Source organism: Acomys russatus, chromosome 1, assembly GCF_903995435.1.
Source record: "Acomys russatus chromosome 1, mAcoRus1.1, whole genome shotgun sequence".
Classification (NCBI taxonomy): Eukaryota; Metazoa; Chordata; class Mammalia; order Rodentia; family Muridae; genus Acomys; species Acomys russatus.
This window is the reverse complement of record NC_067137.1, coordinates 111398358-111411602: the sequence shown is the minus strand read 5'-3', so window position 1 is coordinate 111411602 and position 13245 is coordinate 111398358. Positions and strand designations below refer to the sequence as shown.

The 13245-nt window shown below is 43.3% G+C and overlaps 1 protein-coding gene across 1 annotated transcript in view; it reads right to left on the bottom strand.

Annotated features, from left to right (window-relative positions):
• Unc79 (unc-79 homolog, NALCN channel complex subunit) overlaps window positions 1-13245 on the bottom strand; it is a 200749-nt gene that overhangs the window by 141296 nt on the left and 46208 nt on the right. Inside the window, exons 8-10 of the mRNA XM_051150825.1 lie at window positions 5355-5419; window positions 681-769; window positions 57-97 (exon numbers count right to left, since the gene is read on the bottom strand). Coding sequence (XP_051006782.1) covers window positions 57-97; window positions 681-769; window positions 5355-5419 — 195 coding nt within the window. The remainder of the gene's footprint in view (window positions 1-56; window positions 98-680; window positions 770-5354; window positions 5420-13245) is intronic.

Sequence of the window (13245 nt, the reverse complement as noted above, 5' to 3'; positions counted from 1 at the left end):
AACCATGTCATTAGTCATGATTACTCATTTTTCATCCTTTCCGGAGAAAGCCTTACCTTGTGGCAGCAGCACATCAATCAACCACTCGCTGTGGTCCCTAGGAAAAAAAATGAAATTGGTTTCTGAGCATCCCTGGAATGTTCCCCTTTTGCGTGCAGGTCTGTGATTATGCCCTACCTGATCAAAGCTTTTCACAGGAACTGCAACTAAGAGCACTATCATAATACACTTTTAAGGCATCTAATGCATTCTGGCCAAACTGTAAATTACAGGCATTTCCTCATGTTCCGTTGCTTTCAGATGATGCTTTCCAGATGTTAGTGATACCGACCAAAATGCGGGGCACTGTACACAAAGCTTGTGTGGCAACAGAACTAACAAGGGCAAAGCCCGCTGGACCAGAGACAACGCCGTGGCTGCAGTGCTTGGAAACTACGGCTTTCTACATACAGCATGGAGCTATCTCTGCAGCCTTCTTAGAGGGGCTACTTCCAAATCAGAGCCGCTCTGCTGCTGCCTGGAGTTACCCTTCTTGTGTCCTCTAAAGACAGAGGTGGCAACTTTTCAAAGCCAAAGTCGCCCAAATAACACAGCAAAGTCTAGTGGGAAAGCCAAGTAACCAACCTGTATGCAAACAGCTTTTCTTGCTGTGTGGTTGCTGTTCGAGGACATATACCTACCCTGCAATCCTCTCACTGCACTCTTCACAGAGATATAGTGGAGGTGGCTTATCACCCAGAGCTACCGACAAGGACGGGTCTATACACATCTGAAACAAATGACAAGACAAAGTCACCTCCCCTGCTCCTACATATAGCACGTCCCTAAACGATGAGCCGCAAATGTCAATGATGACAGAGTTTTAGCCGTGGAATAAACTGTTTTAGTAAAACCCATTCCTGTATAACTGCCTGCTCTCCCACAGGAGCCCATGCTGGGCTGCCAGAGTTCCCTTCTCTGGCTATTTGCAATGCAAGGAACAAACATTGTCAAGAAACTCCTCCCTCCTACCACAAAGCTGAAAGATCCTCCAGTTGTCACACTGCTCAACTGTGTTATAAAGGTGACAAAGAGAGAATCTCTCCTTAACAAATGGAAAATCCATCAAGGATTCAAAATCATTAACTGACATCAAAATGCTGGCAGTGTGGAGACATTCACGTGAAATCTAGCACCGAGGGGTGCCTGGCCTCACCCTGGAGTCTCGGTGCCGACTCGGGCAGTCAGTGTTCCATTTTCACTTTCCTCCTGTTTATGCCTAGTGGGAAGTGTTTATGTTATAGTCTGGTGTCGGGGTGTCTGGGTGTTTTGCATCAAGTCAACTGCTAGGTGACTAACTGTGCTTAAACTTTCCATCCGTTAACATTTATAGTATTTCCAAAAAGCCATCCTGCATTCTGTGCCCGTGTTCAAGAATCATATGCCTAGGATTTAGCTGTTTTTAGCGGTTTCCACCAATTTGAAGGGGGGCAGGCGGGGGGGGGGGATGACCTATTTTTACCATCCCACCTATAATTTAAAGCTAAAATCTTGAGACATTTCTGTGACCAGAATTGCTAGACTTAAATAATTAAGCCAACAAAGTCTATACAGTGTGAACTATTTTACAATGTGTGAAATATTTCATACACAAGTTCCATGATTCCTTAAACACAGTGAATAACTACTGTTTTGTCTGTGAGGTTGGCAGTTTTCCCACAAATGATCAGTGAGTAAGTATTTTAGATTTTGTGACATATAGTCTCTGTCACAGCCACTCAAGTCTTCAGGTATTGCATAAAAGCAACCACTCCATAAGTAGATGAGCAAAGCTGCATTCCAATAAAAATTTATTCACAGTAACAGACAGTGGCCACATTAGCAGTGGTGTGCGGTTTGCTGACCCTATCTTACATAATTCTCTGGGCTTCAGCCAACTTCATAAATTGAACTTTAAGTGGAACCAGGAATAACTCAAAATGGAATGTGATGTAAGACTCTAAGTTCTGACATGTTTTCACTCCTATCCCTATGGCAACGGTTGGTTGTTATTTAAAATGTGCTGTTCCCTTGGGCAAATCATTAGTCTCAGACCACAGGGTCGGTGACAGTAGGCTTTGCTGAGCGTTCATCTGTTTCCCCTGGGCATCTCCATCACCCCATGTACATGCCATGGGCACTTTCACTTCACACTCTTTTCCAACAAGTCACCCAAATGTCTGCCAGATTAAGGTAAGTTTTCCATTCCACTCAAAACGAAGAATTCCTGGGACATTAGAACTATAAAGAGCCATTAACCTGTTAGGTTACTTCATTAATATGTCTGGTCAGTTCTGGTCTACTGAGCATGTTTGTGTCTGGCTGTTGCATTTTTTAAAAAATATTGTTTGTAGGCCAAGCACAATGCCTTTAGTCTCAGCACTCAAAAAGCAGAGGCAGGTGGCTATCTTGGAGTTTGAGGCCAGCCTGGTCTATATAGTGAGCCCTAAGCTAGTAAGGCCATATAATGAGACCCTGTATTAAAAAACAAAAAGATTGTTTATAATCTATGCCCAATGTAAAGGCTCAGGAAAACAGATTTAAAAAGTCAAATAATGCATGTCACTGACTTACTGTCATTCCATGATGACACTTTTGCAGGCTCTACTGGTTGTTTTTCACTTGGAATGTGAACCTGTATTTATATAAACTGAAGCTGTGTCATACTATAAAATCTCTCAGCTTTCTTTCCCAACTAGCAGGATGCTGGATGCAGCGGGTGTTGCAGACCCTGTATCTGTGTGTGTGTGTGGGGGGGGTGGTGGTAATGGTGGTGATGGTGGTGATGGTGATGGTGGTGATGGTGGTGGTGGTGGTGATGGTGGTGGTGGTGGTGGTGATGGTGGTGATGGTGGTGGTGGTGGTGGTGGTGGTGGTGGTGGTGGTGATGGAGGTGGTGATGGTGGTGGTGATGGTGGTGGTGATGGAGGTGGTGATGGTGATGGTGGTGATGGTGGTGATGGTGGTGGTGGTGGTGGTGGTGATGGTGGTGGTGATGGTGGTGGTGGTGGTGGTGGTGATGGTGGTGGTGGTGGTGGTGGTGATGGTGGTGGTGATGGTGGTGATGGTGCTGGTGATGGAGGTGGTGATGGTGATGGTGGTGATGGTGGTGATGGTGGTGGTGATGGTGGTGGTGATGGTGGTGGTGGTGGTGATGGTGGTGGTGGTGGTGGTGATGGAGGTGGTGATGGTGGTGGTGGTGGTGGTGGTGATGGTGGTGGTGATGGTGGTGATGGTGCTGGTGATGGAGGTGGTGATGGAGGTGGTGATGGTGGTGATGGTGGTGGTGGTGATGGAGGTGGTGATGGTGGTGGTGATGGTGGTGGTGATGGAGGTGGTGATGGTGGTGGTGGTGGTGATGGAGGTGGTGATGGTGGTGATGGTGGTGGTGGTGATGGAGGTGGTGATGGTGGTGATGGAGGTGGTGGTGGTGGTGGTGGTGGTGATGGTGGTGGTGGTGGTGGTGGTGGTGATGGAGGTGGTGGTGGTGGTGGTGATGGTGGTGGTGATGGTGGTGGTGGTGTGGGCCCTTAGGAACAGCCATGCTATGAAGAATAAGCCCCGCGGAACCAGGCCTGCTATAGTGCAAAACATGGCCCCACACGTGGGAATCATTGCCCAGAACGTTAGTTTTCTAGAAAGTGAAAAACTTGAGATTAAAAAAAAAATAAATAAACAAACAAAAGAAGATTGGTCCAGGAGAAAGTGTGCAATGAAAACATGTCTTCTGAGCAAATCCACATGGTGGCTGCAAATATTTGAATGTACTAAATGCCAACCATTTACTTTCAAATAGTTGGTTTACCATTAATCAGTTTCTATGTGAATTTGATCTCAATACACAAAAAGATACCAAAGGCAGGCTAGTTGTGCCTGGCCTCCAGGACTGGCTTTTGGCATAAAAGTAAGGTCAACCCAGATGAGTGGGCTGGGCTGTCTGCCTAGAAGAGGAGAAAATCTAATTTCTCCTTTCTGTGATTAGATGGCCAGAATGCATTACTAACCAGGATGTCAGAGGCCTCCTGAGAACGCATGCTGGCAGAAAGGCCAAGAAAAAAAACAACTGAAAAAACCTGTCCAGGCAAGCAGAAGGAAGAACAAAAGCAAGAGGGGCCCATGTCCGTCCCACTGCCGTGGAGAGCCACCAACTCTGTGAACTGCAGGTGACCTACCACGTGTTCACTCCAACACCCTCACACCAAAGAAAAGACTTTGAACCCACATCTTCTGAAGTTCAGAATGGGGGTTACGTAAGAGATTGTGCAGTGCAAAGCCTGCGCTTCCATCAGCAGCTCACTCTCATCTGCTCTCTCCGGAGTCATCTGGTTTTCTGTCATCAAAGGCAAGCAGCCAATATAACGACACAAGGAGCGTCTCTGCTACATGGTGCTTGTAGATGCCAATGCTACCATCCTCACCCTTCACATACACACCGCTAGTCCTTTTAGTTACCGAATCTTATTTTACCGGTTCTTTGTTCCTACAGGGCGGGGCTGTTTTCTGTTATTTAGGCACCAACACAGTTTGCCTAGAGAAGAGACGGGAACTCCGATAATACCAGTTTCTCAAAAGCACTTGGAAGTACTCCTAACTTCAGCCAACACCCATTCTTTACAGCAGCCCATTGACCCATGCAAATCCTAACCCTGGCCAAGTCACCCATGTGTCCTGCATCCAACAAATACTCTACAAGCAATTTTGTTTGCTAAAACATGTGATTATACCTCTGAATATCGAACTTCCAAGTGTCACAGTTTCAGTAAGATTGAACAACATGCATAGGAAAGAATGAAGCTGAGAGTTAGGGCTCCTGGCTCTGTCTCTAGCTTTATGCTAACCTCCCATTGGCCTCTCCAGCTACTTGGCTCCATGAACTAGTTTCCTTACCTCTATTGTGACCTGCTGTGTGCAGTTACCCAAACACTTCTCAGTCAACTAACCCTCATCCATGATTTGAGCTAAGACTTGACAATTGTGTCTATGCTTGTCTTACAGTTTGAATTTGCACAGTCACATAGCTGCCCCTTTAAAGTGATAACATAAGTGAAAGGGGGAGGAGTTCTGGATGCACTGGCTCAGATAGAAGCCAGTTAAAGGCAAGGTATGTGTTCATCAGTATTCTTCTGATAATTAGCTCAATGCCATAGAGCCCTTGGCTGTGAATTCACAGCCCAAAGTCACAGACACCACTGTTACTCTTGTCCAAAGACTGCCCACGTTGAATACGGAAGTGCTTGACATGGACGTCAGAGCTCTGCTTTACAGGTCTTTGAGCAGCTTACTAACTGAACCACTGAGGACACAGCAGCGGGCCAAGCTTGGGAAGGAAGCAGTACCTTTACAGCCGGCTTGTTAATTGCGTTGTGGCATTCGGTGTGCTGGCAGTGGATGGGATTCCAAGCTGAAAAGCAAAAGAGGGGTAGTGAAGACCTTTTGTTGGAATTGCTTACACTCCAGCGCAAAACACAACAGATAGTTCCCTACTTTTCTTTCTCCTAAATAAAAATAGCATCAAATGGCATCCTAGCAGAATCAATAACCTCTGGGGGCGGGGAGGAGTTAAAATTAGGCAAAGATATGGTAACTCTATCCACAGTCCCTGGGGAAAGAAACCAGTAGTAGGTGGAGTACACAGGGCCATACTATCTCACAATGTTATAATGTTGACAGGTTCTCAAAGTGTCCCAAAGATATTTGGGTAGATATAGCAGGTTATTAAGCCGTGTCACATAAAAAAAATTAGCTAAATATAAAAAGGTGAAGTCACCCGATATGGTCACAGACTGAGTAAATGGTCACAGCTGAGACTAGAACAGGCTAGGTGCCTGACCCCGGCCCATCTCACCGTGGAGCACTGTGCAAGTGTCCTACGCTTTTAGAACCGGAAGCTTTGTGGGTAACGATGTGATGGGTCAGAAGGGACTTTTCACCATTCCAGATCCCACCCCACCTCCTTCATGTGGAAACTGGAAAGATGCGTTTCCTGCCTGAAACACTGAACTCTGCTAGTCTGCTGAAAGTCCCTAACTCAGTGTCTATAAAGAATGCAGGGGAAAAAAAAAAAAAAAAAAAAAAAAAACCCAAGCGATCTGAGATGGACCAGAAAATACTCATAGCTAGTAACTGCTCTTTACTCCCTCTAACGCCCTTAACAGCACGCTGTCATTTAAACAGTGTGACATGTTTGTGTGCTTCAACATCGGGCCATCTCTGAACTGCCATATTCAAATCTGATGGGACATCGGCCATCTCTGAACTGCCATATTCAAATCTGATGGGACATCGTCTCAATTAACTTTAAAAGGGGACAGGAACAACTGGCTGGAAAACAGTATTCTAATCATAGGTTCATATTGACTCTGCTTTGAGAGAAAAAGAAATGAGTAAATAATGGATCATTTGAGTATGGGTATTACATAATAACCATATTTATTTCCAGTGTGTAGTAAAGGCAAGGGGACTGAAGAATGGCTGCAAATGTCCTTCTGCAACCGGAGAAACTTCACAACTGCCTTTCAACTGTATACCAGGACATATTCGCGGGATAAATGCCCTATTTTCCCCAAACTCATGAAAGACATAGCTAATCCATCACAGTGCTCTTCCTGCTGGCCTCATATTGAATCTGCAATCCTTCTTTCCACTGAACCCCAGTCACCACAAGTCAAAGCCGGGTTGGTATACACAATGCCACTTGCTGACCCTCTCTGAACCCATCTACTGAGAATAAGTCATATTCAAAACATATTTGACTGCTGTGGCACAGGCACACATAGATTAGCATATGCCACAGCCATGACACTAGGTCAGGGCTCTAATGACTTCTGCTCTGTGGATGAGGAAAATGTAAGACAACACCAATTCCTTTCATTTTTTTTTTTCATCCATTTTTACCAGTGCCACTGAGTTAAGGACAGGTTCTAGGATAGTCCACTTGTTTTTCAACTTTGATGGAAATTATTTTTTTTAAAGATTTATTTATTTATTATTATGTATACAGTGCTCTGCCTGCATGTATACCTGTAGGCCAGAAGAGGGCATCAGACTCCATTACAGATGGTTTTGAGCCACCATGTGGTTGCTGGGAATTGAACTCAGGACCTCTAGAATAGCAGTCAGTGTTCTTAACCTCTGAGCCATCTCTCCAGCCCTTGATGGAAATTATTAACCCACAGATCCTAGACACTCAAGAAGTTGTACTCAAGACACAGTGAAGAAAAACACATAAAAATGGATGAAAAAAAAAAAAAGCATAAAACAGTTAAAGTAGCCATTAAGAACAAAAGAAAATAAAGAGAAGAATAACCAATGGTGTTTTCTTTCTCAAAAACAGTGCAAGCTGGGGCATAGAAAAGTCAAGCTAAAGCTGGTCTACAAATCCCCTGCCTCCTGGCTAGTCATTGCGCTGGGAGCTGCTATGCAGACTGCGGGGGGACAAACCTTCACCAGCAGTCATACCCAGCCCTGGGCCTTGTGTGCAACACTAACCAGCCAGGCAAGATGCAAATAGTAGCGAGTCTGTGACGAGTGTAGCATTTAAGGCTCACTCCACGGGACAGAATTGACGTCTGCCACTGTAAACAGGGTCAAAAGTATGCAGGTGGGAGAGTGGAGAAAAGTCATAAGTGCTAGCGAGGAAGCTAAGTGCACATGATGTGTGTCTTCTAAATAACTATGTTTATGTCCATAGGTTAGTGCTGCTATCAGGTACAATTGGAGATGCTTTCATTTGCAATGGACAGAAGTGGCTGTAGAGACGCATAACTGGTATAAGTGACGAGAAAAGCTGACTACTGGATCTCAGCTACAACTGGGACATCTATAGTATATGTGCACACACACATGCGTAAACACACACATACACACACACACACACACACACACACACACACACCAAGGTCAAGGAACATCATGGAAGAAGAGGCAGAAACATTAAGATCTGGAGGAAATGAGGGAGTGGTAGGAGTACTGGCCTCATGGATTGAACTCACAGCAGCTGTGATTACCTGCAGGAGAAAGGTCTGTCCTGTCAACAACCTGTCCTGGAGGGAGAGGGACTCATAAGGCTGAGGCTTTATACACAGTTAATGGTTACAGTAGAGGGAGGAACATTTCCCTGAGTGGTGTAGCCACTGGTCAGGTCCCCATGTGCCTATAAGCGACCTTTCCCCCTTGTGCCGCCTCTAAGAAACCCTCCTGAGCTCGCTGGGGCATCAAAAGAAAATTCTATGAAAGCAGAAGAGAGCCTAGCTGGGAAAACAAAGGTAATCAGAGGCAGTTGGAGGAGAATAAGAGATGGTAGTGGGGTGAACAAGATGGAAAACATCTGCACATGAATGAAAACCGCATAACGGAGTCCACTGTTGTGCATAATTAATATATTCTTTAAAATAGTTTAAAATACACATTAGAAGACACTAGAGCCAGCTCTTCCATAGGCCAAAAGAAAAACATCTCAGCTTAGAATTCTACATCTAATAAAAAATATTCCTTACAAATATATACTAAACCAAGGCTATTTGGAATATAGAAGAAAAGGAACAAGGGGCCAAGTGAAACTGCATCCCTGTGAACTGGTGTGTTATCATCCAAAGGCAGACTATGAAGTTAAAGCTGCACAAGCCGCAGAGAAGGAGGAAAAATTCTTAATCCATATAGAAATAAAATCAAATATTAAAACTGAACTCAAAAAGTTGAGCTATGAAGAGAACAGTCTAATCATAAATGGCCAAAGATGGGCCGCCCCCTCAGTGATCACGTGCCGAGAGACCTAGATGATTTACATGCACATTGCATGCCAGTGTTCTAAAAGGCAGAGATTGTAAACTGAGACCCTTTCAAAAAGCATGCCCCTATTATACACTCAAAATACAAAGAAATGGATAAAAAGAAAACTACACTGTGAAAAGGCTCCACACGCAGAATCTGGAGCTTCTACATAAATGTCAGGCAAGCTGACCCTAGGATGAGAAATGCGAGCAGAAAAAAAGAATGGAATTCCATAAAGAGGGAAAGGCCAACAGAGCAAGGCACCAATAACCATAAACACAGTTGCATTAATTAAATGGACAGAACCGAGGAAAGGAGTCTGTAATTAGAGCTGTAACTTTCAACAATCTTCTCCCAATTTAGTAATTGAGAAAATGAATGAACAGGAAGTCAGTAAATTGCACAAATGAAACAAAGGTCTCACATAATGATCAATATAACTAGATTCTCTGTAGAACCACCCTAAATACACATTTATGTTTGTTTGTTTGTTTTTGAGACAGGGTTTCTCTGTGTAACCTTGGCTGTCCAGGACATGTTTTGTAGACTGGCCTTGAGATCCCTCTGCCTATTCCTCCCCTAGTCCTGGGATTACAGGTGTGCACCACCGTGTCCAGCTGAATACACAATATTTTAAACTACATAAGTAACATTTACTAAGAAACATAATAAGAATCAACACTTTCGATGGAATTACACACAGCACACGGTGTTCTGAAATGCTCTGATAACAAAATTCAACTGGAGAGCTAAAACAACTGGAGATTTGGAAAAATCACTAAGTAGTCAGACATTTTAAAACACTTCTAAGCAATGCATGAGTGAAGTCTCCTTTGGCTCATGGTGTAATACATGTAATTAACACCAAAAAATGTTAGAAAGTATTCAATACCAAGAGATAACAAACTGCTGCCATATATAACAATTTCATGAGACACAGTGGAAGCATTAAAAGGGAAATTTATAGCTTTAAATTTGTAATCCTTTCCCCCGCCCCCAAGGCAGGGTTTCTCTGTGTAGCTTTTGCTGTCCTGGACTCCCTTCTGTAGACCAGGCTGGCCTTGAACTCACAGTGATCAGCTGCCTCTGTGTCTCCCACCCAGGTGCTGGGATTATAGGCATGTGCCACTGTACCGGACTGACCTTTTTTGTATTTTTACCATAAGAATCTAAAGCTATGGCAGGGGATGGTGGTGTATGCTTTAATCCCAGCATTCAGGGAGGCAGAGGCAGGTGGATCTCTATGAGTTTGAGGCCAGCCTGGTCTACAAAGTGAGTCCAAGACAGCCAAGGCTACACAGAGAAACCCTGCTTTGAAAAACAACCACAACTCCCCCCCAAAAAGGTATAAAAACATTTATGCTGTTTCTTAATGAAGATGAAAAACTACAAAATCAATAGTAATAATAAAAAGAGGAAAAAATGCAGATACAAACAGAAGTTAATAAAACTGAAAATAGAGAGACAGTACATAAAATAAGTAAAGCCAAAAGCTCGTTCTTTGGGAAAAATCAATGAAATTGTTAAGCTTTCTAACTAGTCTGGTAAAGAGGAAAAAAAAATCATGATACAATACATAACTTACCAACATCTGAAATGAGAGTAGGGGGTTACTACAGACTTAGAGATGCTAACAGATGTATTAATTGGGTATTATTTAAAGACACAATTTTAAAATATGTCCCAATAAAAACTATCAATTACAAGTAGCCCCACAACTGTCACAGATATTAAACTCATAACATAAAATCCCCCATTTGAAAGAAAACACTGAGCTCAGATGGCTTCAGTTGGAATTCAGGATTCTGTCTAAGATAACACCAATATAGACTCAGAAAAGAGATGTGCTAAGACCCCTCTCAACTCATTTCATGAGCCTGGCATTATTCTGTCACCAGGGCCAAGCGAAACATGACAAACCTATAAATGGCCCTCATAAATACAGCTTCAAGAACACTTAACAAAAATTTGGCAATAAAATACAGCATGACAATATGGCATTTATCCCAGAAATTCACAGTTGGTTCAAAAAATGCAAATCAAATCGATGCAATTTGCCCTATTAGGAGCATAAAAAAGAGGAAGTCGTATGGTCAGCTCAGCGGAAAGAGGAAACATTTATCCCACACTGACCTTCATTCACTAACAATCTCAGTGAAGAACAGACCAGAACTGCCTTAATCTGTTAAGAAAAGCATCTAAGCCAGGCATGGTGGCTCATGCCTTTAATCCCAGCACTCGGGAGACAGAGGCAGGGGAAGCACTGTGAGTTTGAGGTCAGCCTGGTCTACAAAGTAGAGTCCAAGAAAGAAAGAAAGAAAGAAAGAAAGAAGAACGAGAAAAAAAAAAGAAGAAAGAAAGAAAAGAAAAGAAAGAAAGAAAGAAAGAAAGAAAGAAAGAGAAAGAAGAAAGAAAAACAAAGAAACAAAGAAAGAAGAAAGGAAAGGAAGAAAGAGAAACAAACAAACAAAGAAGAAAGGAAGAAAGAAACAGAAAGAAAGAAAGAAAAGCATCTGTAAAAAAAAACCTGTTATTGCTAACACCATGTTTAATGGTAAACGAAGCCTCAATTCCCTACCCCACCCCCGCCACAAGCTGTGAAAGGCAAGGATGTTCATCCTTAGAGTGTCTGTCAAATACTTGCACAGTCCAAGGTAGTGTAGAAGGAAAGACGACAGAAAAAGACAGATGCGAAGAACGAAGGACAGGGGGAGAGACCGAAATGAAGAGAGACACGGATTATAAAGGAAGTTAAAAGTATCCTTATTGGGCCTGAGATGAAGGCAGTTAAGGCACCTGCCGCAAAAGTTACTCAGGATCCGATCCACAGAGCTCATGTGAGTATAGGTGCAGGCGGAGGTGGGCACAGCAGCCAGCTTGGAATGCCAGGCTTGGCGGTGTAGGTAGGGGATCCCTAGGGAAAGCTGGCATATCAGTGAACTCTGCTTGACTTAGGGACCCTGCCTCATCGAAAAAGGGGGAGGAACAGCTGAGGAAAAACGGGGGCCTCTGAACTAAGGAGTACACACGTGCACCCCCACTTGTGTGAGCACATACACACATGTGCAAGCACCACACACAGAGACACATGAAAAGAAGGAGGAAACGTATCTTTATTTTCAGAGCACATAATAATTTTTAGAAAAAAAATATTTAAAAACTCATAGGCAAGACAAGAAAACTGGCACATGGCTTTATCAAGGTTCCAGGTATAAAGTGCATTTCAAAATCAAGTCATTTCTACACATTAACAACAAATAGAATGTTAAGTCTTGGCATTATTTACCTTAACAACCCAAGCTATAAAATATTGCAAATAATTTTAACAAAATATCTGTATCAGCTATACAGGAAAATGAGTGAACATTGCTGAAAGTTTAAAAACACCTAAATAAGTGGAAGATGTTCTCTGTCCATAGATAAAAAGGACAAATATTGTAAGAATATCAATCCTCCCACACTCACCTATATAATCAATGCAATATCGAATATTCAAGTTCTTATTCAAAATCCAAGCAGATTATTTTATAGAAATCACAAGGTCCGTGAAGATCCAAAGGACATCATATGGTTTCAAAATATACTTTATCATGTAGGGTGTGTGTATGGTGTATATTTCATGTGTGTCTGCACATGCACATATGAGTGTGAGTGTGAAGAGGAGAGATAAACATCAACTGTCTTCAATATTTTTTGTCTCCACCATAAGTTTGGAGACATGGTTTCTCCCTGATCCTGGATCTCAGGAAAATTGGCCAGTCCCCACGCCTCAGAGGTTCCACCCTCTCCTCCACCATCTGCCTCCCTGACACTGAAATCACAGGTATGTGGTACCATGACATTTTACATGGGTGCTGGGAATCAGGTCCTCATGCTAACCTGGGAAGCACTTTACTGACTGGCCATCTCCACACCCCTCAAAATAGACCTCAAGTGGTAGCATGTAGCTACGGCACTGGGAGAGATGTCCAGTTCTAGAATACCCAGTTCTAGAAACAGATCTGAAAACTATGGGGTCAATTGTTTTTCAAAGAAGAAAATCAAAATCAATTCAATGGGGGGGGCGGGCAGTTTTTCAACAACTTGCGTTGGAATAACTGGGTCCTTTAGGGGCAAACTCACCCTTCCCTCTCACTCTACACCAAAAGCCCACTCCAAATGGACAAGAGTGCCGAATATCAAAATTCCGGCTGCCTAGGAGAACTTTTTGATGGGTCTCGTGATACAGACCTGTAACCTCAGGAGGGGAAAGGAGAACATGAGCGAGATCGGGCCAGCCTCAGTGAGACCACGCCCCTAACTGCAAGGTGAAAGAGGACAGATAGATGTGGCCTGGGATAGCGATCTTCTCTGACAAGCACAAGGCCCTGGATTTGATCCTTAGTTCTATAAGCGGGGAGAGAACAAAGATAATTTCTTTTCAACCTTAGTAGAGACAAAGAACCATAAAAGAAGATA